Source organism: Gorilla gorilla, chromosome 15 (genome assembly GCF_029281585.2).
Source record: "Gorilla gorilla gorilla isolate KB3781 chromosome 15, NHGRI_mGorGor1-v2.1_pri, whole genome shotgun sequence".
In the NCBI taxonomy this organism is placed as follows: domain Eukaryota; kingdom Metazoa; phylum Chordata; class Mammalia; order Primates; family Hominidae; genus Gorilla; species Gorilla gorilla.
The window spans coordinates 78,991,586-79,011,808 of NC_073239.2; the positions used below are offsets into that span (position 1 = coordinate 78,991,586).

At 39.4% G+C, this 20,223-nt stretch overlaps 1 protein-coding gene across 9 annotated transcripts in view; it reads left to right on the plus strand.

Moving 5' to 3' along the window:
- The window catches only part of SYT16 (synaptotagmin 16), a 318,945-nt gene that overhangs the window by 244,161 nt on the left and 54,561 nt on the right, over positions 1 to 20,223 (plus strand). For all 9 annotated transcript variants that reach the window (XR_010130767.1, XR_010130766.1, XR_010130764.1 and 6 more), the window contains one exon: positions 15,062 to 15,274. Coding sequence is in view for 4 of the 9 variants with exons in the window: in XM_055361139.2 (XP_055217114.2) it covers positions 15,062 to 15,274 (213 nt within the window). In the remaining 5 variants the exon portion in view is untranslated. The remainder of the gene's footprint in view (positions 1 to 15,061; positions 15,275 to 20,223) is intronic.

Below are 20,223 nucleotides of genomic sequence, written 5' to 3' on the forward strand. Positions count from 1 at the left end.
CCTGGCTAGTGAGTCTATTCTTAATATTCAGTCTATTTATTTTCAGTTGTGATATATGTGGATATATTCATTATAGAGTCGATGCTGAGGAGAGTTTATAACTGCCTTATAGAAATTATCTCTGTAGCTTGACTTGGCTCTATTGTGAGATAAAAGAATAACTTTAGAAATTGCCTTGAGGATGATTTACAGCATGGGATGGGAAGACTAGTGAATGAACTGAACAGCTAGAAAGCTAGAAACTCACAACACCTGAAAATTGCAAGAGCCATTCATGATCTTTTTCAGCCTGTTTACACATCCCAGGCCCTTCATTTTAGAATCTATGGCAATGAGATTAAAAAAAAATCTTTCTAATCAGAGAATTTGTAAATTAAAATGTTGACTCAACATTTGCTTGTAAGGATTCATTGGAGTGATAGAGAAATATTGGGGGTTTGGGGAAGGAAAACAAGAACAACCGTTTGGTTTTGTGTTTTCTCTGCATGTGCAGAAATTTAATTATCAGGTCACCTCAGTTCTCAGCAGAGTAAATTACAGTCTTGGCCATTAATTTGTATGTAAATGCCACCATAGTAGGAAAACAACACAACACTTGGGTCCTATCGAGCAATTCCCTTGTGGGAGGCATAGGAATGAGAGAGCAGAGCTTAAAAGGGTCAGAGAGGCTGACAGTGTCACACTTGCTTTTGTCTAGGTGAATCTTGTTGCAGTGATGAAACAGCTTAGAGTAATCATCAAAGCCAAATGTTCAGAAAACATCATTACTTGAGAGAGTCCTCGCAGTGAGAAACGAGGGCCCAGTGAATCTGACTGCAGATATGGATCTGTTTGGAATACTACCTATGGTGAGGGTTTTGTGATCCCTGCAGTCAGAACCAATCACCCTACCTCTCAGTACTTTCATCATGGCTTTTCTTTTATCTTTGATGGATTTGGTCTGGTGGGGAAAGAAAATAAGCCTCAAAGAGGCTAGAGGAGCCCTTGATATAGGGTGGATCCCTTAGGTGAATAATCAGCAACACAAATCCCTGCTCAAAGATGCAAGGAGAACTTGGGGCTGATATAGGTGTATTAGTCAGGGTCCTCTAGAGGAACAAAGCTAATAGGATGGATGTATATATAAAGGGGAGTTTATTAAGGAGTATTGACTCACATGATCACAAGGTAAAGTTCTGCAATAGGCTATCTGCAAGCTGAGGAGCAAGGAAGCCAGTCTGAGTCCCAAAACCTCAAAAGTGGTGAAGCAGACAGAGCAGCCTCAGTCTGTGGTCGAAAGTCCGAGAGTCCCAAAGCTGAAGAACTTGGAGTCCGATGTTCAAGGGAAGGAAGCATTCAGTGTGGGAGAAAGATGGAGGCCAGAAGACTCAGCCAGTCTACTTTTTCCACGTTCTTCTGCCTGCTTTTTTTTTTTTTTGCTTTTAAATAGTCAAACGTTTATAATAAACATATTTTCCAATCTCGAAATGATTATCAGTGGTAACAATGATCAACGTAAAATAGATGTGACAGGCACATCACGACGTTCGATTATACTTACAGGAAACACAAAGCTACAGTGAAATACTATCTCAGGTCTACCAGGTCTGCAAAATCCAGCTTGGGCAAGGGTGTCACCAGCCCCTTCTTATGCTGGTGGGGGAGGGCAATTTGGTACCACCCCTTTAGGGGCCTAAATACAGCCCTCGCACTTCTGCACCAAGGAATTTAACCTAAGAAAATAGTCTGACTTGGGCAAAAAAGGGTTTGTACAAGGAATAGTCAAGCTAGCATTGTTCGTTAAAAAAGACAGCAAAAACCCTAAATTTCCACAGGAAAGGGGATAAATTCTGGTGCTATAAAACTCCGTTTCCGGATGAATCCCACCTGCATCTGAATGCGTGGGGCGCTCTCCAAGCTACGTTAAGTATAAAGGCCCCGAGTAAAGTAACTGACCTTTTGCAGAAACGCACGTAGATGTTCCTGCATAGACTTTCTTTGCAGACACGTAAGAAACGGGTTTCTCTCTGCCCCAGGGGAGAACTGGGCCTTGGAGGTTAGGACTGGGAAAAACACATCAAGTCTTCACCAAATACCCTTTCAGGCTCCTTGAATTTTCTACTCTGTGCACCTGAACACACTTTTGTTCTCTTGCAAGCAGTTGCTTTGCACTGGAGGCAATGAAGACATGGCGGAGTCCCAGCTTGCAGGGAGCTTAGGTTCTGACGGCGTCGGAGGACAACACGCTCTGGACGAGCGCAGCGCCCAAGGGTCAGCGGCAGCAGCGAGCGGGGGGCACGGGATGCAGGGAGGCTCTTCGGGAGGCATGAAAGTCAGACGTGTTCCGAAAAGTGAGCCGCGCTGGGGGGCACAGCGCACGACCGGGGACAGGAGGAGGACACTGCGGTCGCAAAGCCCAGGCCGTGCAAAGGCCCTGTGGTCAGCCAGGAGCCCAGTTCTGCCTGCTTTTTATTCTGGCCATGGTGGAAGCTGATTAGATGGTTCCCACCCAGATTGAGGGTAGGTCTGCCTTTCCCAGTTCACTGACTCAAATGTTAATCTCCTTTGGCAACACCCTCACAGATATACCCAAGAACAATACTTTGCATCCTTCAGTCCAATCAAGTTGACACTCAGTATTAACCATCACAATAAGTAAATACTTTTTCTCATAGGCATAAATATAGTGGGCTGAATATGGCACCAGAAGGGCCCAGGTTGTAGTATCATTGTATTCAGAGTTAGTTGGGTTTGACCTTAGTTCGTGGCTGTTGGGACAGGGAAGAGGGTCCAATAACTAGGGACATGGGGGTAGGGTCAGACAAGTAAGCTCTCGGCTGGATTTAAAGGCTTGTCTAGTAACTCACAATATAAATAGGAATGCCAGAAGAACTTCCCAGGTAAATACAGTGGGGAGTAGAGAAATGCAACATTTCGTGGGTACTCGGGCTTCTTTCCTAGGTTTAGGGCAGGAAGACAAGTACTTATTGGCTCATGACTTATGGATTTGAGCTTTCTCAACTGCACAGAAATGACTTAATGCTGGGAATATTTGAGTCACCAAGGGGAGATCCTCTGGGTCTCGCAAAGGAAAGAGGTAAGGCTGCTATAAGATATAGATTTCTTTTAAGCCACTTAAAAAAACTCCATTGAGGCACACTTGAAGTACAATAAACCGCACATACATAAAGTACACAAGTTGATGAGTTTTGACATATTGTACTTGTGAAACAAATACCACAGTCAAGAAAACATATATTTACATCACTCCAAAAATTTCCTCCTGCCTCTTTGTAATCCATCTCTCTCTCTAACCCCACCCCAGGCAACCATGGATCTGTTTTCTGTCACTATATATTATTTTGAATTTTTAGATTATTATAAAAATGGAGTTATATAATGCACATTCTTTTTACCTTTTTACCCACTAGTTTAATGCTTTTGAGATTCATTCGTGTTGTTGCAGGTATAAATAATTCCTTCCTTTTGATTTCTGAGTAATATTTCATTGTATTTATATACCACAATTTGTTTATCTGTTCATGTGTTGCCAGGCTTTTGGTTTGCTTCCAGATTTTGACGATTACACATGAAGCTTCTATGAACATTTGTAAGTCTTTGTGTGAACATGTGTCTTTGTTTTTCTTGGGAAAATATCTGGAAGTGGGTGGCTAGGTTATATGGTCAAATGTATGTTATGTTTAAATTCTTTTTTTTTATTTTTTGAGAAGGAGTCTCGCTCTGTCACCCAGGCTGGAGTGCAGTGGTGCAATCTCGGCTCACTGCAACCTCCGCGTCCCAGGTTCTCCTGTGAGTGATTCTCCTGCCTCAGCCTCCTGAGTAGCTGGGATTACAGGCATGTGTCACCATGCCCAGCTAATTTTTGTATATTTTAGTAGAGATTGGGTTTCACCATGTTGGCCAGGCTGGTCTCGACCTCTGATCTTAGTTGATCTGCCTGCCTTGGCCTCCCAAAGTGCTGGGATTACAGGCATGAGCCACCATGCCTGGCCTAAATTCTTAAGAAACTGCCAAATAGTGTTCAAAAGTAGTTTTATCATTTTACATTTTCACCAGGAGTGTATGAGGGCTCCAGATGCTTTGCTTCCTTGACTTTGATATGTTCAGGTTTTTAAAATTTTGTCGATAGCAAAGACATGGAATCAGCCTAAATGTCCGTCAGTGGTAGACTAGATAAAGAAAATGTGGCATATATGCACCCTGGAATATTATGCAGCCATAGAAAAGAATGAGATCATGTCCTTTGCTGGGACATGGATGGAGCTGGAGGCCGTTATCCTTAGCAAACTAACACAGGAGGAGAAAATCAAATACCACATGTTCTCACTTATAAGTGGGAGCTAAATGGTGAGAACACATGGACACATAGAGGGGAACAACAGACCCTGGGACCTTTGGGAAGGTGGAGGGTGGGAGGAGGGAGAGGATCAGGAAAAATAACTAATGGGTACTAGGCTTCATATCTGGGTGATAAAATAATCTGTACAAAAAAACCCCCATGACACAAGTTTACCTATGTAACAAACCTGCACACGTACCCCTGAACTTAAAAGTTAAAAAAAGACAAGATTTTTAAAAACAGCCCTCAATTTATCGGTATCTCATGTGATTTTACTGTGTCTTACCCTGATGATCACTGATGTGGAGCATCTTTCATTTGTTTATAGGCCATCTGTACACATTAATTTATGAAGTGTCTGGATTTTTAAATTTTGTTGGTTATGTTATTTATGAGTTGTAAAGGGTCTTTATAAATTCTAGATAGAAGCCCTTTATTTTCCCTCAGCCTATGGTTTGCCTTTTTGTAAATGACATTGTTCAAAGAGCAAAAGTTTTTGATTTTGATGGAGTCCAACTTAGCAATTTTTTTCTGGTATGGTTAATGCTTTTGTATATCCTAAGGTCACAAAAGATTGCTCTGAAGTTTTTCCTTGGGTATTCTATAGTTTAAAGTTTTACAGTTAGATTTAGGATTAATTTATATATATGTATTAATTACATATATATGTAATTAATATGTACATATATTAATATGTAATTAATATATGTAATTAATAATATATACATATATATGTAATTAATATATATGTAATTAATACATATATAATTTATATATGTATACATATGTATAATTTATATATATGTATACATATATAATTTATATATGTATAGTAATTTATATATATGTAATTTATATATATGTGTATATATACATATAATTTTTATATATGTATAGCTACATATATAAATTAATCAAAATCATATATATGTGTATATGTATACACATACACACACACACACACACACACACACACTCAGTGTGAGATAGAAGGGTTGATGTTTCTTTTCCCAAATAGATACCCATATGCTCAAGCATCAGTTTTTGAAAAGACTTTCTTATTGAATTACGTTGGCACTGTTGTGAAAAAATAATAGACCATACTTGTGTGGCACTATTTCTGGACTCTCTATTCTGCTTCATTGATTTATTGATCTATCCTTTTGCCAATAGCAAGTTGTCTTGATTTAATGTAGCTATGTAATAAGTCTTAAAATCATATAGGTGGGTCCCCCTACTTTGTTCTTAAAAATTATTTTGACTACTCTAGGTCCTTTATGTTTTCTTAAACACTTCAGAGTCTACTTGTCAAATTTGACAAAAAATATCTGTTTGGATTGCATTAAATCATTACACTGGTTGAGGGAAATTAGCATCTTAACAATATTGAGTCCTCTATTTTCTCTCAGTAATGTTTTATTGCTTTTAGTGTGAGAGTTTTGAATGCCTTTTGTTAAATTTAATTCTAAGTATGAGTGCATTTTGATGCTCTTTCTAAATGGAATTTTTAAAAAATTTCATTTGTAATTTGTTAGTAGAATATAAAAATAGAATTGATTTTTATATAATGACCTTGCCAAATTCACTAAATAGTTCTCACAGTTGATTTTAGCTATAGGGTTTTAGTAGATTCCCTACACTCCTTTTCTTTCATGATTGAGAAATATCCATAGGATGGTGAAATTTTTTTTTATCAGAAATTGACAATAAATTCTGTCAGCATTGTTTTCTGTATGTGTTGAGATGATTATTTGGTTTTTCTTTTTTATTGTGTTAATTTGGTGAATTGCATCAACTTTAGTATCTTAAACCAACCTTGCCTCTCTAGGGTAAACCTTATGTGGTCATAATATATAATCCTTTAAATACATTATTGGATTTCTTTTTTTAATATATTGCTGAGGATTTTTTATGACTATAATCATAAGAGATATTGGCATATGATTTTCTATACTTGTAATGTCTTTGTTAGAAGGTGTTTATATTAGGATTATGCTGGCCTCATAAAATGGGTTGAGAAATGTTCTTTCTTTCTCTTCTTTCTATAAGAGTTGTGTAGAGATTGGTACTATTTGATATTTATTGAACTCTATGTCCCAAAACTGCAGAACACTCTTTTCAAGTGCATGTCATTATGATCAACTGTATGTCAAGGTACAGAGATAATAAAAGATACAGTATTGCATTGTGGGGTTGATAAACTGTGAAGTTAAATATGAGATGACAGTAACACAAAGGAGAGGGGAGGTAAATTATTTATACTGTTGCAAAGTACAAATCATTGTAGAGTGGTATAATATTGTATAATGCAACGTGTAAATTTTGTAAATTGATATAACACTGTCTTAAAATAGACTGTGATTCACTTAGGACACAATCCCTAGAACAACCGTTGACAGAAGAAAATGAAAATAGGCATAGCCAAAGAACTTAATAGACAAGCTAAAATTGAATTCTAAGCAAACAGGTTATTAACACATACATAAAGTAGTAAGAGCAACTGAAGATGAAAAAACAGGCGCAACAAATAGAAAACAAACAGCAAAATGACATACCTAAACCCAGCAATGTTCATACATTAAATGCAAATTAAATAAATATCTCACTTGAAAGTACAGATTGTCAAAATGAAGAAAAAAGCAAGACCCAACTGTATTATAGCTATAAGAAGCATACATTAAATATAAACACAGACGGGTTGAAAATGAAAGAATTAAAAAATATGAGTTATGCAAACTGTGAGCATAAGGAAGCTAGTGCAGTTACATTAATATCAGACAAAGTAGACTTCAAGAGAAGGAGTATTAGGAAAAAGAAAGAAGTATGTTTTGTAGTGGTAAAGTGGTCAATTCATCAAGAAGACACAAAATTGTAAGTGTGTATGCACCTATTAAGGGCTTCAAAATACATGAAAGAAGAAGTAACAAACTAAAAGGGGAAATAAAATTTCAAAATAAAAGTTAGAGATTTTAACACCTCTTTCTCAGTAGCTGCTAGAGCAATGAAAAAAAACAGCAAGTATATATATAATCTGTGTTCCCTTCTTTCAGAAATTGGATCTCCTCCAGTTTCTGCCTGCTCTTGCTCACCATGCCTTCAAATAGTTGACTTAAAACATGTTGTTGTGAATTTATAATTTTTACTTGTAGAGGGGTTAGTTTGAATCACTCTGCCATTATCAGAACCGGAATTTTCAATATTGTAACTTGTTGCCTAGTATAGTGCTTTGTATGTTACTAACTGTAATGGAAGATTTTCTGTTTGACTCACTCATATTTAACTATTACAAGTGCCATCGCTTTGTTCCTATGTGAAATAGAGTTGTCAAAACATCTCATACAAGGTTTGGGTGACAAAACAGATGTTTGCAGGAGGACCAGATGTTGATCTTTTTTCTGCCACTTACTAGCTGTTTGATTGTACTGAAGTCTCTTAAGTAGCCTCAGCCTTAGTTTCTCTATTTGAGGGGGGGATGAGGGAGAATGAAGGAGTTTGTTTACATCGATGTTTTTAAAACTTTATGTGTCAGAGTCTTCCTTCTCCCCCCAGCATAATCTTATGAAAATGTAAAGCATATTAAAACAAAATAGCCCTGATTGAAAAGGGTGCAGAGCCCAGCCTGTGCATTGCATCCCTTACACACCTGCACGTCTACATTGGCATTGAAGCTCCTTTGGGGAACCTTAGACTTCCTCAGGGAATAGTCTGAAAAAAATCAAGACTGGGTAATGTATAAAACTCTTTTCCTAACTTGTTTGAGTCCGGGAATGGCCAGATTGTGCTTTTAGAAATGTGGCCGTTTTTCCTAGGGTCTAATGTGGGCAATTGTCATCTTTGATCTCCCTTCTCCTTTTTCTTCTTATCCTTATTTCTATCCTTATCCAACCAACACAGGCAGCCATTTGCTGTGGATATTGGAGAAATCTCGTATCTAAGGGATTTCCTGAAATTGTAGTTGAAAGTAGCACTCGGGTACTGCACCACTGAGCACAACCCACCCCTACCTGTCTCTACTTCCCGTCTATACGATGTGAGCAATACTTGCCTCCACTGCATTGCTCCTATGTGGGCGGGAAGGAATTAATAAGCTTGGAGCTGCTCTGATCATTTATAATTTTTTTCTCCATCTGTAAAGTAGCAGCAGACAGGCTCAAGAAATCCTCTCTTTGCATCGCCAGTTGGTAATTTTGTTTCCTTAAAAGAAGCAACAAAATGAGCAGGTGTTGGGCACTTCCCACTTCCAGGCAGTGTTGTTAGCTCCTACAGAGCACTCCACCTCCAGGCTTGGGAAAAAGGATTGTAAGGTAAGGTGGGAAGTAAAACCCACACTATAAGCTTTATCTCCTCCTGCCTCAGCCCTTGTATTTTCCACCCTTCCACTACAACAACCCTAATGGTGAGTTCTCAAAGTCAGACCCTGGGAGAGGGCACATGCTTTCCTGTGCGTATAAATGCCAAGCTGGAGAAAAAGATTTCCACAAAGGGCAGTGACATGATGGGGGATGCTGATGAAGACGATGAATATAACAATAGTAGTTAAACATTTAAAAAGTATACCATATGCCAGACATATGCTAAGGCCTTTACGTGGCTTATCTCATTTAGTCTTCTCAACAATTTTAAGAGGTAAGGGATATCAAAATGAGGACACTGAAGTTTAGAGAGATTAAAGGAACTTGCTTAGGTCCCAGACTCGCAAATGTAATATCCCAGTTTTAAACTCTGTCAGCTTGGCTTCACATTCTGCACTCTTAACCACTCTAGCCGTGGCTGATACTACTCCCAACAGCCAGTTTCTGTCATACTAAGACCCCACCATCCCGTCTCTTTGGAAGATAAAGATGGAATTTCCTCTGCCCCTCCTTAAACTAGAAAAAAAAATGATTAAAAATTAGAGAGAGGAACACTCTGGCTTCATAGCAATAGGAACTTGATATTGATAGGTCATTTTTGGATACCTCTCTGCCTGTCAAAGTCATTAACTGCCTGCCAGTGCAAGAAGCCCACAGTAGCACCTTGATTGTGTGTTAATAAAGGGATGAAGCTGCTGGAGTACATGTATCAGAAAGATTGCGGGAGAGTCAGCCTTCTCTTTGGTGGCAGATGTTTAGATGATATCTGAGATCTGTCTGAATTCTGTGATTGAGTGAAATGAACAGTCTTTCAGCTTCAAGGTGTATCCACATTTACGATAATTGTGTAACTTTTTTTCTGTCACATTAGCAAGTTAATTGGATGAAGAGGTAAAGATTTTAATAAAAATTTCTACTGTATTATTTCCTTGGTACTTAATTGGAAAGGGATTTGAACTTGGTATTTATATGATGCTTCAGAAAATACTATCTTATTGCTGAAATAAGTGTCACAACTTAGATGAGACCTTGTGATTTTCAAAGATTAAGTTAAATGAAACCCACATCAGCTATTTAGTTGGTAGCATAGATACATTGAAAGGCAAGTAGCTGGGATCTTGCAAATAGACAAGAGCCAAACTTTAAATTTGAAAAAAAAAAAAAAGGAAACATTGGGGAGAGATTGGAAAATGCTATGGAAAAACCATTGACTTGGAACATGGTAGACTTTAGATTGGTGCTTGTTTGGTGCGATGGTGGGCAAATCACTTCAGCTTTTTGGCTTTAGTTTTTCTATGTGAAATAGAGGGAATAGATGCTCATGAAAATCTTTTCCAGCCCAATGTATGTGATTTTATTTTTCTGGTGATAAAACACAGTTGCATCCATTTTGTTCAGAATTTAAGAAGTTTTTTCCATGGGGAAACAGATGGTAGAGGGAGCGTAATGGACTATTAATAACATGGACTTCGGAGCAAGACAGCTTGGGTTTGAATCTTGGCTCACTGCTTATAAACTGTTATGACTGTGGCAAGTTATTAACCTCATTGTGCCTTAGTTTCTTCATTCATAGCCTGGGGATAATAATAGTACCTACTTCCTTAGGTTATTGTGAGGGGTAAATAAGTTAACATATGTCAAGCAGTAGAACAATGCCTGGCATGTGATAAATGCTGCATAAAGGATTGCTTTTATTACTGTAACAGTGCCACTATTGACTTCTATTGCTGCTCAGTGGCCTTTGCAAGAGATTGCAAGTTTCATTTTTAGACTGAGAATTCCCTGAGGTCCTTGGGGAGTGAGGCTTAGAATAGCACGTGCAGATGTATTTATAATCCCACAAGGAGCAATAAGCCTGTATGCACTCACATCTACACTACTACTGCCCTTTTCACTGCTCTGCTTTTCCTTTATCCATCACAAAGAAAGCACTCTTCACAGGTTTCAGGGTGGAAGCAGGAGAGCTCCCTGAACCTTACTATGAGGGGTAAGCTAGATAGGGCTTCAGCTTCCTGATGCAGTGAAATCTGATGATATGCAGAGTGGTTAGGGACATAGATGCTACGCTTAAGTCCCAACTTTGGTAATGTCTTAAATTTGTTGCCTTATGACAAGTTACTTAACTTTTCTCTGTCTTTTGTTTCTATCTATATAATCAGAATAGAATTCCTACTTCATGGAATGGGTAGATGCAAAGTCCCAAGAAGGTAGCTGGTATATATGTTTAGTATATGGGAAATGTTATAACTACTGTATGATTGTATATCAGGCAAGGAGAATTTTTGCTCTGTGGATGATCAATGGCTCACTGAAAAAAAATCAAGAACCATATACTAATAAATTAGTTGCAATTATTAATTTTATAGATGGAAAGATATCTGTGCATTGGCTAACTCATTTGAAATGGATGACTTATGACTACTTAAATTTTAAAAATTGGCCTAAAAGTATAAATTAGAATGGAATCTCAGAGTTGGAAAGCACTCCAATTGTTGTCTAATCCAGACACCCCTCACATTCATGTATCTCCCCAGGTGCTTAGCTGGTCCTGTACTCTAAAGGTGGAAGTAGTTTGATTTTGTTCCTGTTGTCCCTGGATCTCTCCTATATGCATTGGTCCATCCCATCCTGGAGTGCTATGCCCAGCACATGGAGGCATGAAGAGACTGTTCATTATGGTGGTTTTCTGATGGAATGGTATTTGCCTAGCTTATTGGAGTAATGCTGGGAAATCTAGTCTCTTCTGACACTTAGGTTTTCAAGCCCTACTGTGGCGTTAGATGCAGCCAATAGAATTAAGTGAGATGACAAAGATGTACTCTTATGTTCATGGAGAAGCTGCTCCATAAAAGAGAGGGTCAGTGAAAAACAAATCAAATGTTGATGCATGTCCAGCAGGAAGTTTGGAGTTGGAGAATTTTAGAGCTAGAAAAGACCTGGGAGATGATCCAGACCTTTAAAATGATCCAAAAACAAGGCGTAAGAGAGATTAAGAGACTTGGCCACAGGACCTCCACTAGTTAATGTGAGTACACAGAGTGAGAGTTCTTTCCACCACCTCTCTCTGATTCTCCAGCACTATGATTAGAAATGTGGGTGCTAGAGACTGGCTGCTTTAAATCAGATCTTGGTTCTGCTCTTAATTGACAGTGTGATCTTCTGCCAGCTGTGTACTTCTCTCTGCCTCAATTTTCTTGGAAAAATGGAAATAGTTGTAAAGGTTTTGTGTGTCGGGCACTTATGACAGTGCCTGGCACATAATGAGCACTCAGTAAGTGGGTTATTATTGCTAGTCTTCCAAAGAACCTCAGGAATGTCAGCTCTTAGACAAGCCAGAGAATACATGTTTTGACCAGGCTGGTGTTTAAAAGTATTTTCTCTCACTTGAAATATGGCTTTTTATTCCTTCCTGGCTTCTGACTCAGAAGTGATCTTCAGGACCCATCTGTGAATGAACACCATATTCTTCTCTGGAATCACTATTTGACTTTGGGATATAAAATGATGAAAAATTATTCCCCATTATTTATGGTTTCCAATTCACATTCAGCAAATATTTACAGAGTATTCTGCTTTGTGCCTGGCTTGGAGATAGGGCCTGGATGCAAAGGTGCGCAGTCTGATGTGCTCCTCGCCCTCATGGTATATGCAGATTAGGTGGGTAACTTGCAGTTAGATAGGTAATGCTGCCGTGGCGTCCGAGGGAGCACTGACAAGAGAGAACAGAAAATTGTTTTACAGCACATGCAGGGAGCTCTTAACCTGCTGTAAGAGGTCAGGGAAGGACTTTCTGGAAGAGGTGATGTCTAAGCTGAGACCTCAATGATGAGTTAGATTCCTGACTAGTGTATATAGGGGCTGGAGAAGAGTATTCTAAGCACAGGGAACCGTGTATGTGCATGTGTGTGTGTGTGTGTATGTGTGTGTGCATGGATATACACTCAGGCTTAGGAGAACTCTGGGTATTCACCAGGTCATTCAATATTTAACAAGTGTTTATGAACTACTTACTGTGGAGCAGGCATTGTTTTACATATTGAGAGACATCAGTTAACAAAATAGGAAATATCCTTATTTTCATGGAAGTTATCGGGGAGAACAGAGAACTAAAGCTTAGTGCTATGAAGGCAACTACTTAAGGGAGGGTGTTCAGGGAGGACTGTAGGATGAAGTGCCAGTCAAGCTGAGACCTGCGATGTGAAGGAGCCAGACATATAAACACCTGGGGGAGGCAGAAGGAACAACAAAGTCAAAGAGCTCAACAGCAGGAACAATCTCGGCCTGTTGGAGAAACTGAAAGAGGGCCCGTGTGCTGATATATCAAGGGTGTGGGAAAAGTGTATGAATAATTCAAAGGGTGTTTCATTAGGAAGGCTATTATCAAAAACACAAAAGACAACGTGTGTTGGTGAGGGTATGGAGAAGAGGAAACTCTAGCACACTGTTGATGGGAATGTACATGGTTGCAGCTGTTATGGAAAACAGTATAGAGGTTCCTAAATAAATTAACAATAGGCTGGGGGCATGGTGGCTCACGCCTGTAATCCCAATACTTTGGGAGGCCCTGACCAACATGGTGAAACCCTGTCGCTACTAAAACAAACAAACAAATAAATAAATAAAGCTGGGTATGGTGGTGCATGCCTGTAATCTCAGCTACTCTGGTGGCTGAGGCACGAGAATTGCTTGAACCTAGGAGACAGAGGTTGCAGTGAGCTGAGATTGTGCCACTGCACTCCAGCCTGGGTGGCAGAGCGAGACTCTGTCTCAAAGAAAAGAAAAAAAATTAATAATATACTACTATATGATCCACAAGTCCATCTTCTGGGTATATACCTAAAGGAGGTGAAATCACCACCTCATAAAGGTATCTGCACTCCCATGCTCACTGCAGCATTATTCACAATAGCCAAGATAAGGAAGCAATCTAAGTGTCCGTCAATGGACAAATGGATAAAGAAATTGTGGTACATAAATATGCCTTAGAAAGGAAGGAGATTTTTATATTGACAATGAAAAAAAAATTTTTAAAAAGGAGATCTGCCATTTGCCCTAACATGAATGGAACTGGAGGACATTATGCTAAATGAAATAAGCCAGACACAGAAAGAGACATAGTGCATCATTTCACTTAGATGTGGAATCTAAAAAAACAAAACAAAACAAAACAGTTATCAAGGGGCAGGGGGCAGGGGGCGGGGGGCAGGAATAGGGATGCATGTCAAAGTATACAAAGCGGATATGCAGGATGAACAAGTCTATGGATCTAACCTATAAGATGTGGATTATAGTGAATAAAACTGTATTTCATTAGGAGCTTTTGTTGAATAAGTAGATTTCAGCTGCTCTTGTTACACAAAAAAGTAACTATGTGAGGTGATAGATACGTTGATTTGCTTCACTCTAGGAACCATTTTACTATCTGTATGTATCCCATACCATCATGTTGTAAACCTCAAATACGTACAATACAACTTATTTTTCAAAGGTTGGGTTGTTGATGCTGAGAAAGATTCAGAAAATTTCTAAATGAGTTAAAACACACACACACACAATGAGTCTCTTTTCTCTTCTTTTTCTTTTTTTTGAGACAGTGTCTCACTCTGTCACCGAGGCTGGAGTGCAGTGGTGCGATCTCAGCTCACTGCAACCTCCACTTCCTGGGTTCAAGTGATTCTCCTGTCTCAGCCTCCCGAGTAGCCAGGATTACAGGCTCCTGACACTGCGCCTGGCTAATTTTTGTATTTTTTGTAGAGACAGGGTTTCACCATATTGGCCAGGCTGGTCTGGAACTGCTGACCTCAAGTGATCTGCCCACCTCGGCCTCCCAACGTGCTGGGATTACAGGCGTGAGCCACTGCGCCTGGTGGGGTCTCTTTTCAAAACTAGAAAGCTTTTGGAAAATCGTGTTGTAGATATTCCTTCTCCGAAGTGGGGATTGGCTATGTGTGTTTTAATAAATGAGATTAGATGAAGAGCATACATCCCATGGTCATTGACTAGAACTGCATATAAGGCAAATGTGCTGATAAATGTTCTGTTTCCAGTTATGAACACATTTAAGCAACATAACAAATCAGCAGGGCTGCCTGGCTCAACATGAGGGTTCATTGTGATGATTATGGGTGTCCCAATGATTTGTCTTGGGTTCTAGCTATATACTGTATTTCTAATTACCTTCGTGAGCATTCTTTGCTTTGGACTCAAATTTGTGTTGCAAAAGTGCTTTAAATTTTTTTCTATCCAGTTTGAGTGTGCCTTTGTTCAAACTCATTGTCCATGTTCTTCTCTTCTGTTTTCCTGGAGAGTCTATCTCTGTATTGGAGCACATAGGCCACACAGGAGACTCATGGCTCTTGTTTACTCCCAGTCAACAGCTTTGGGGATGACGAAGAGCTGTCCACATCTTCTGACAGTGACGAGGAGGTGATCAAACAATTTGAGATTTCCGTGTCCCGGTCCCAGAGTTTCCGTTCAGTGACATCTGAGAAAGGAAAGCAGACAGGATTGGAGCAGAAACCAAAATTCAGCCGTTCGTTGTTGACACACGGAGAAGATGGCACAGAAGTATCTGCCTGCGAAGGTATTCTTTGCCTCACACCCTTTCTTTAGACCGGGGATGGCCAATGGTAAGAGTGCATCCAAGTTATTCAACCTCTGCACTCTGCATCTGAGAGTCCAGAGAGGAAAAGAAAATGAGACAGGATGCATTACGTGGAGCAAAGGGGCTGCTTTAAACCTCCCAAGGGGACTGCCATGCAGGAGGTTGAGAGAGGGAGTGGATCAGGAATGGGTGGGTCTCAATACTAGGTTGTAGGACCCCTTCCCTTTCTTTCTTATTGGCCACTTCTTCCTAAATTTAGAATAGTATTTGTTGAGCTTAGCAAATCTTGTTCCCTTTTGATAGATACGAAAATGTCACGTACTTGTCCACTGACATTGAGAGTCTGTGCCATTTCTCCCATTTAGAATCATAAAATAAGTTTTCCACATATCTATATAACTCCAGAAGATATTTTGAAGCCTTTCTTCTAATTAGTTTGCATTATGAAAGCAATGGGTATTTTTATCTTTCAAATAAAAAAGTAGTGTAATAGTATTAAATAACCTTTTTCAAACAGCACATGCCCCTGCATCCTTACTCTCAGTCCTTGTAGTTTCTGACACACCCCACCTGCATGAAAATTACTGGGTAAGCACAAAGTCTTATGTCATTTTCCAGCATCATCATCCTAAATTTACATTTCACAAAGGGGAGGGGATACTCAAAGGTAGGGCAGCCAGCTTGGGATGTTGGGCAGACCTTGTTACAGGTCCTCCTCCCCTCTCTAACATAGACCCAAAGTAACCTGGAGAGAGGATGCAAACAGAACAGTACACTATTTCTTTGTGCTTTCCCAAGCAAAGGTCAAGGTATCTATCTGACTGCTTTATGCCCAGAGCCCTGAATAGACACAGCCATTGTAACAGGGAAGGGTCTGTGAAGTGTGTTTGGTAAAAAAGCAAGAGAAAATGCTATGCCACCCACCTTCATGACCTGGTCTCAGTTACCTGAGCTCTCTAACCTTTACTTCTTTCCTTTTGGGAAGGTGGTCAGTCAAATGAGGGCATAGCTGTAGATGTTCCATATTTTCAAACCCAGACAGATAAAAAGGAGGGTGCAGAAATTGAGAGAAGATAAAACGGAAGAAATTTTGATTTGAGGATGAGCACAGGACAAGCAGACAGAATAAAGGATTAAAGAGGTGGAATTAACAAAAAGACCCCTAATTTTGAGCGGGAATAACTTGCTATCCATCATGTAGTCTGACTTAGTGACATAAGCCAACATCATATATTTTACTGCCATTCTTTTTAGCTCAAATTAATAAGTAAAGGCCTTATATAACCAAACCACAACATCAGTGGCCGCTGACAGAATCATTTGCCCACCCCCTCTCTTGGCTTTTCTCTTTCTCTGATGTTACATCACAGCACTCCTTTCTCTCCATTGAGAGGGCAAATGTTAGCTAATGAAAGTTAATAGCAGTTGATTCCCTGAGAACAGCTTGTTTAATCCTAAAGCTAATGGCCCCATTTCCCAAAAGCCCAAGTGTCTGGCTTCTGATTTACACAAATGGCTGATGTTCTGAGAGTTCTGACAACCATTCTAACCCTTATCCTTCCTGGAATGAGCAACAAATTATCTCTTGTCCTAACTGGCAATTCTGAATTTTAGACAGATGGTGATAGAAAAGGTTAAAGAGGAAAAAAATCTACTACATTGAATGAAGTACCTGTAGATTTTGAAGAAAATCAGCAGGATTTTCATAGAAATAGCCACATGCCAAATTTTAGGTTACCAGATGCCATGGAAATGTTAACATGGTTTTTATTGCTTGATTTTTTTATTCATCTTTATATCAGTGGATTTTTTTCAGTGGTAAAGAATCATGAAAAGATTAAGCATGCACTCCAGAGAGGAATTTTTTGGTATGCCTATTCTCTATTTAGCTGTTTTATTCCACTGTAAACATTGTTTTGTAAGATCAAATTTAGTTGTAGAAACAGTTCTTCCACTTTAAAAATGCATTCAAAAGTGTTGGACAGTGAAATTAAAGGGCCAAATCTAAGTAAAATCTGAAACATGAGTGAGCTATTGGTAGGTTGTCTCATATTTCATCTTAAGTGAAATCCTTCATTCTAGATTCTGTGGTGAGGCTATTTAGAACCATGTTCCAGGCAAGTTCTCTTTTGTCCTGTGTATCTGATTTAGGGTTATTGCACACTAATTGTCAATGCATTCCTGATAACGTTAAAGAGGGTTTTTGGTCTAAGTGGTCTGGATTGGAGGCCTGTATGCAAGGTCTTTAGGCATGAAAGGTTAGCTGTAGAATAATAGTCCATTTCCTGGGGCTTTTTTTTTTTCTAGCAGTAACCTTATTTTTGTGTATGGAATAGTTATTCTGAGGATATTTCCTACAAGCTAGATGTTATTACTGTGGTGTCCTCAAAACCAGCTCAATTGTCTCCAGAATGTGTACTTAGTTTTGTTTGAGATGGTATATCTGTCATGGTTCAACTGGAGAACTAGAATCAGCAGGATTACATGCATATATGTACACACAAAATGTACATGTACATGCAAACACCTGCACATGCAGGTGTGTGTGTGTGTGTGTGTGTGTGTGTGTGTGTGGTGTGTACCCCAAGAGATTCATTGCAAAGAATTGGGAAGGTGGTGGCTGGCTAGGTAACAGAAATACACAGCCCCCATATTTGCCGTACAGGTTGTTGGGAAAGGTAGGGGGAAACTCTAGGCATGAGCTGAAGCTGTAGTTCTTAGGTTAAATTTCTTCTCCAGGGAACTTCAGTACTCTTAAGGTCTTTCAGCTGACTACTTATGTAGGATAATCTCCTTTGCTTAAAGTCAACTGATTATAGGCTTTAATCACATCTATAAAATACCTTCACAGCAATACCTAGATTTAGTGTTTGATTGAGTAATTGGCACCTATAGTCTAGCCAAGTTGACACATAAAACTTGCCATCACAGATGGTAAGCAGAAGTCTTTGTATTTGGGTGGTGATCGGGGAGAGAGGTTTGGGAGTATGAAAAAAGTATTTGAATAATGGGGTTTTATTCCATCAAAGTGGGATATGAACTAAGCAAGTGGAAGAATTTCCCTGTTAAAATAAATTTGGTTGATGTGACATTGTTATGGCCTATAATTTCTAAGAAGCCAGGATACATTTCTCTGACAACAGGCAATTACTTTTGTGCGTGTATTGAAGGTGTCATGATCTTTAATTTAAAGGCACGGGAAGACTGCTTTATGGAAAGGTGAATCACCTTTCCCTTTCCTCCTCCTCGCAGCTTGACTTGTACCCCAGATTTGCTTCTCTAATTCATTCCTTGCTTGTCTGTCATGGAAAATGGTTTGTTACATTAATATCATTCTTATGTTTTTCAGTTATGAATAACTTTTCAAGGCTTAATGTAGCTTTTGAAAATTCTCTTATTACTGATCTTGGTATTATCACCGTAGGAGTTAAAGTCATGAGACAATTTTATGGGGATAATTTCTTGGCAAAGTAAAATTTTGTGCTGAAATCCTGCTGGGTTCTACACATGTTGATGGATGACCCACTGTTTAATAGGACATTTTACTGTTCGCATATGTGAGGAATGGGTGTGCTAATTAGAGACTTGGAAGAAAATCCTGCTTTATGTTGTAGGTTTTTGCATGTGGATTTTTCCTTGTTCTGTCATTTTGTGTGGCCTGTTTTTAGGATGTTTGCCAAATAACCAAAAGTCTGGATGTAAAAATTTTGTAATGTCCCATAAAAGTGTTTCCAAGGGGTCTGAACTGAATAATTAAGGATAACGAAGAAGATAGGGAACTTTCTCAATGGCCTGCTGTGATTTTACAAAACCCCATATTAGGAGTCTGAAGTTCTGCCCCGAGGATGTGCCTGAAGATGTTTTATATGGTCTGGTTGATAACATATTTTTAAAGTTTGAATGCTTACTATACATGGGTCATGTACTCTGGTGAACCCCTGTCACCACCACTCATATTGCTGCATACCTGGCTGCTTTCAATATTTGCTACCTACCTAGACTTTAAAGTTCTCTGAAGGGTAAGTGATAACGCACTGGCAGATAAAGACTATGCAGTAGATATATGTGGCTTAGTACCATCCAGAAGCTTACATTCTATTAATAGCTGAGGTATAAGACTAACAAGGGAAAACAATTGCTACCATACAATGTATATATAAGAGCTTTATGACATAGACTTTGCCAACCCACTCCCTTGTCCTGTCTAAATCTCTAGTTTTCTTTCATCCTGGGATGGGGTCTGCTGGAGGAGAAAAGAGGCCAAAGAGATAAGAGATCCTCAATTTCTCTTTGGGTGTGGGAGGCAAATAGTGGGGGCAGCTATTTCTTAGGAAGACCCTGCCAGCTTTTCCTGACCATCTGAGGACACTCTTGACATGTAGGAAGACGAAAGGGATGAATGGGGGTGAGGGGTGCTGAGAGAGAAAAGTGTGGGGACTGAAGGAGTCAGGGAAGTCTCAGGAGTTGTTGGTGCTTTGTATGGGGAGGGAGGAAAGGACACAGGGAGGGTTTGAGGGGCACTGTGAGCAGAAATACACAGCTAGTATTTTCATAAACCAGTGAGACCAGAGGAATGAGACATGGTCACTTGGGAAGCAGTGGAAAATGGAGTTGGATGGGTTGGATGAGGCCAGTTCAGGCCAGGCAGGTAAGCAAGGCTAATATTTACGGAAGGCCTTGCTGGCTGCCAGGTGAATATTATTTCATGTGTCCACAGTGACCCTCTGATGGCTTTTATCATTTTTTAGATAAAGAAGCAAAGATTCAGAGAATTTGAATATTGTCCGGGTTCTTATGGCAGAGACAGGATTTAAACTCAGATCATATCAATCCAAGACCATGGATCAAGGAGAGAACTTTTTACTTGGTAGGATCACCAAAGCTTTTTGAGCAGAGGGTAATGTGGTAAACACTGAAGAGAAAAGGAA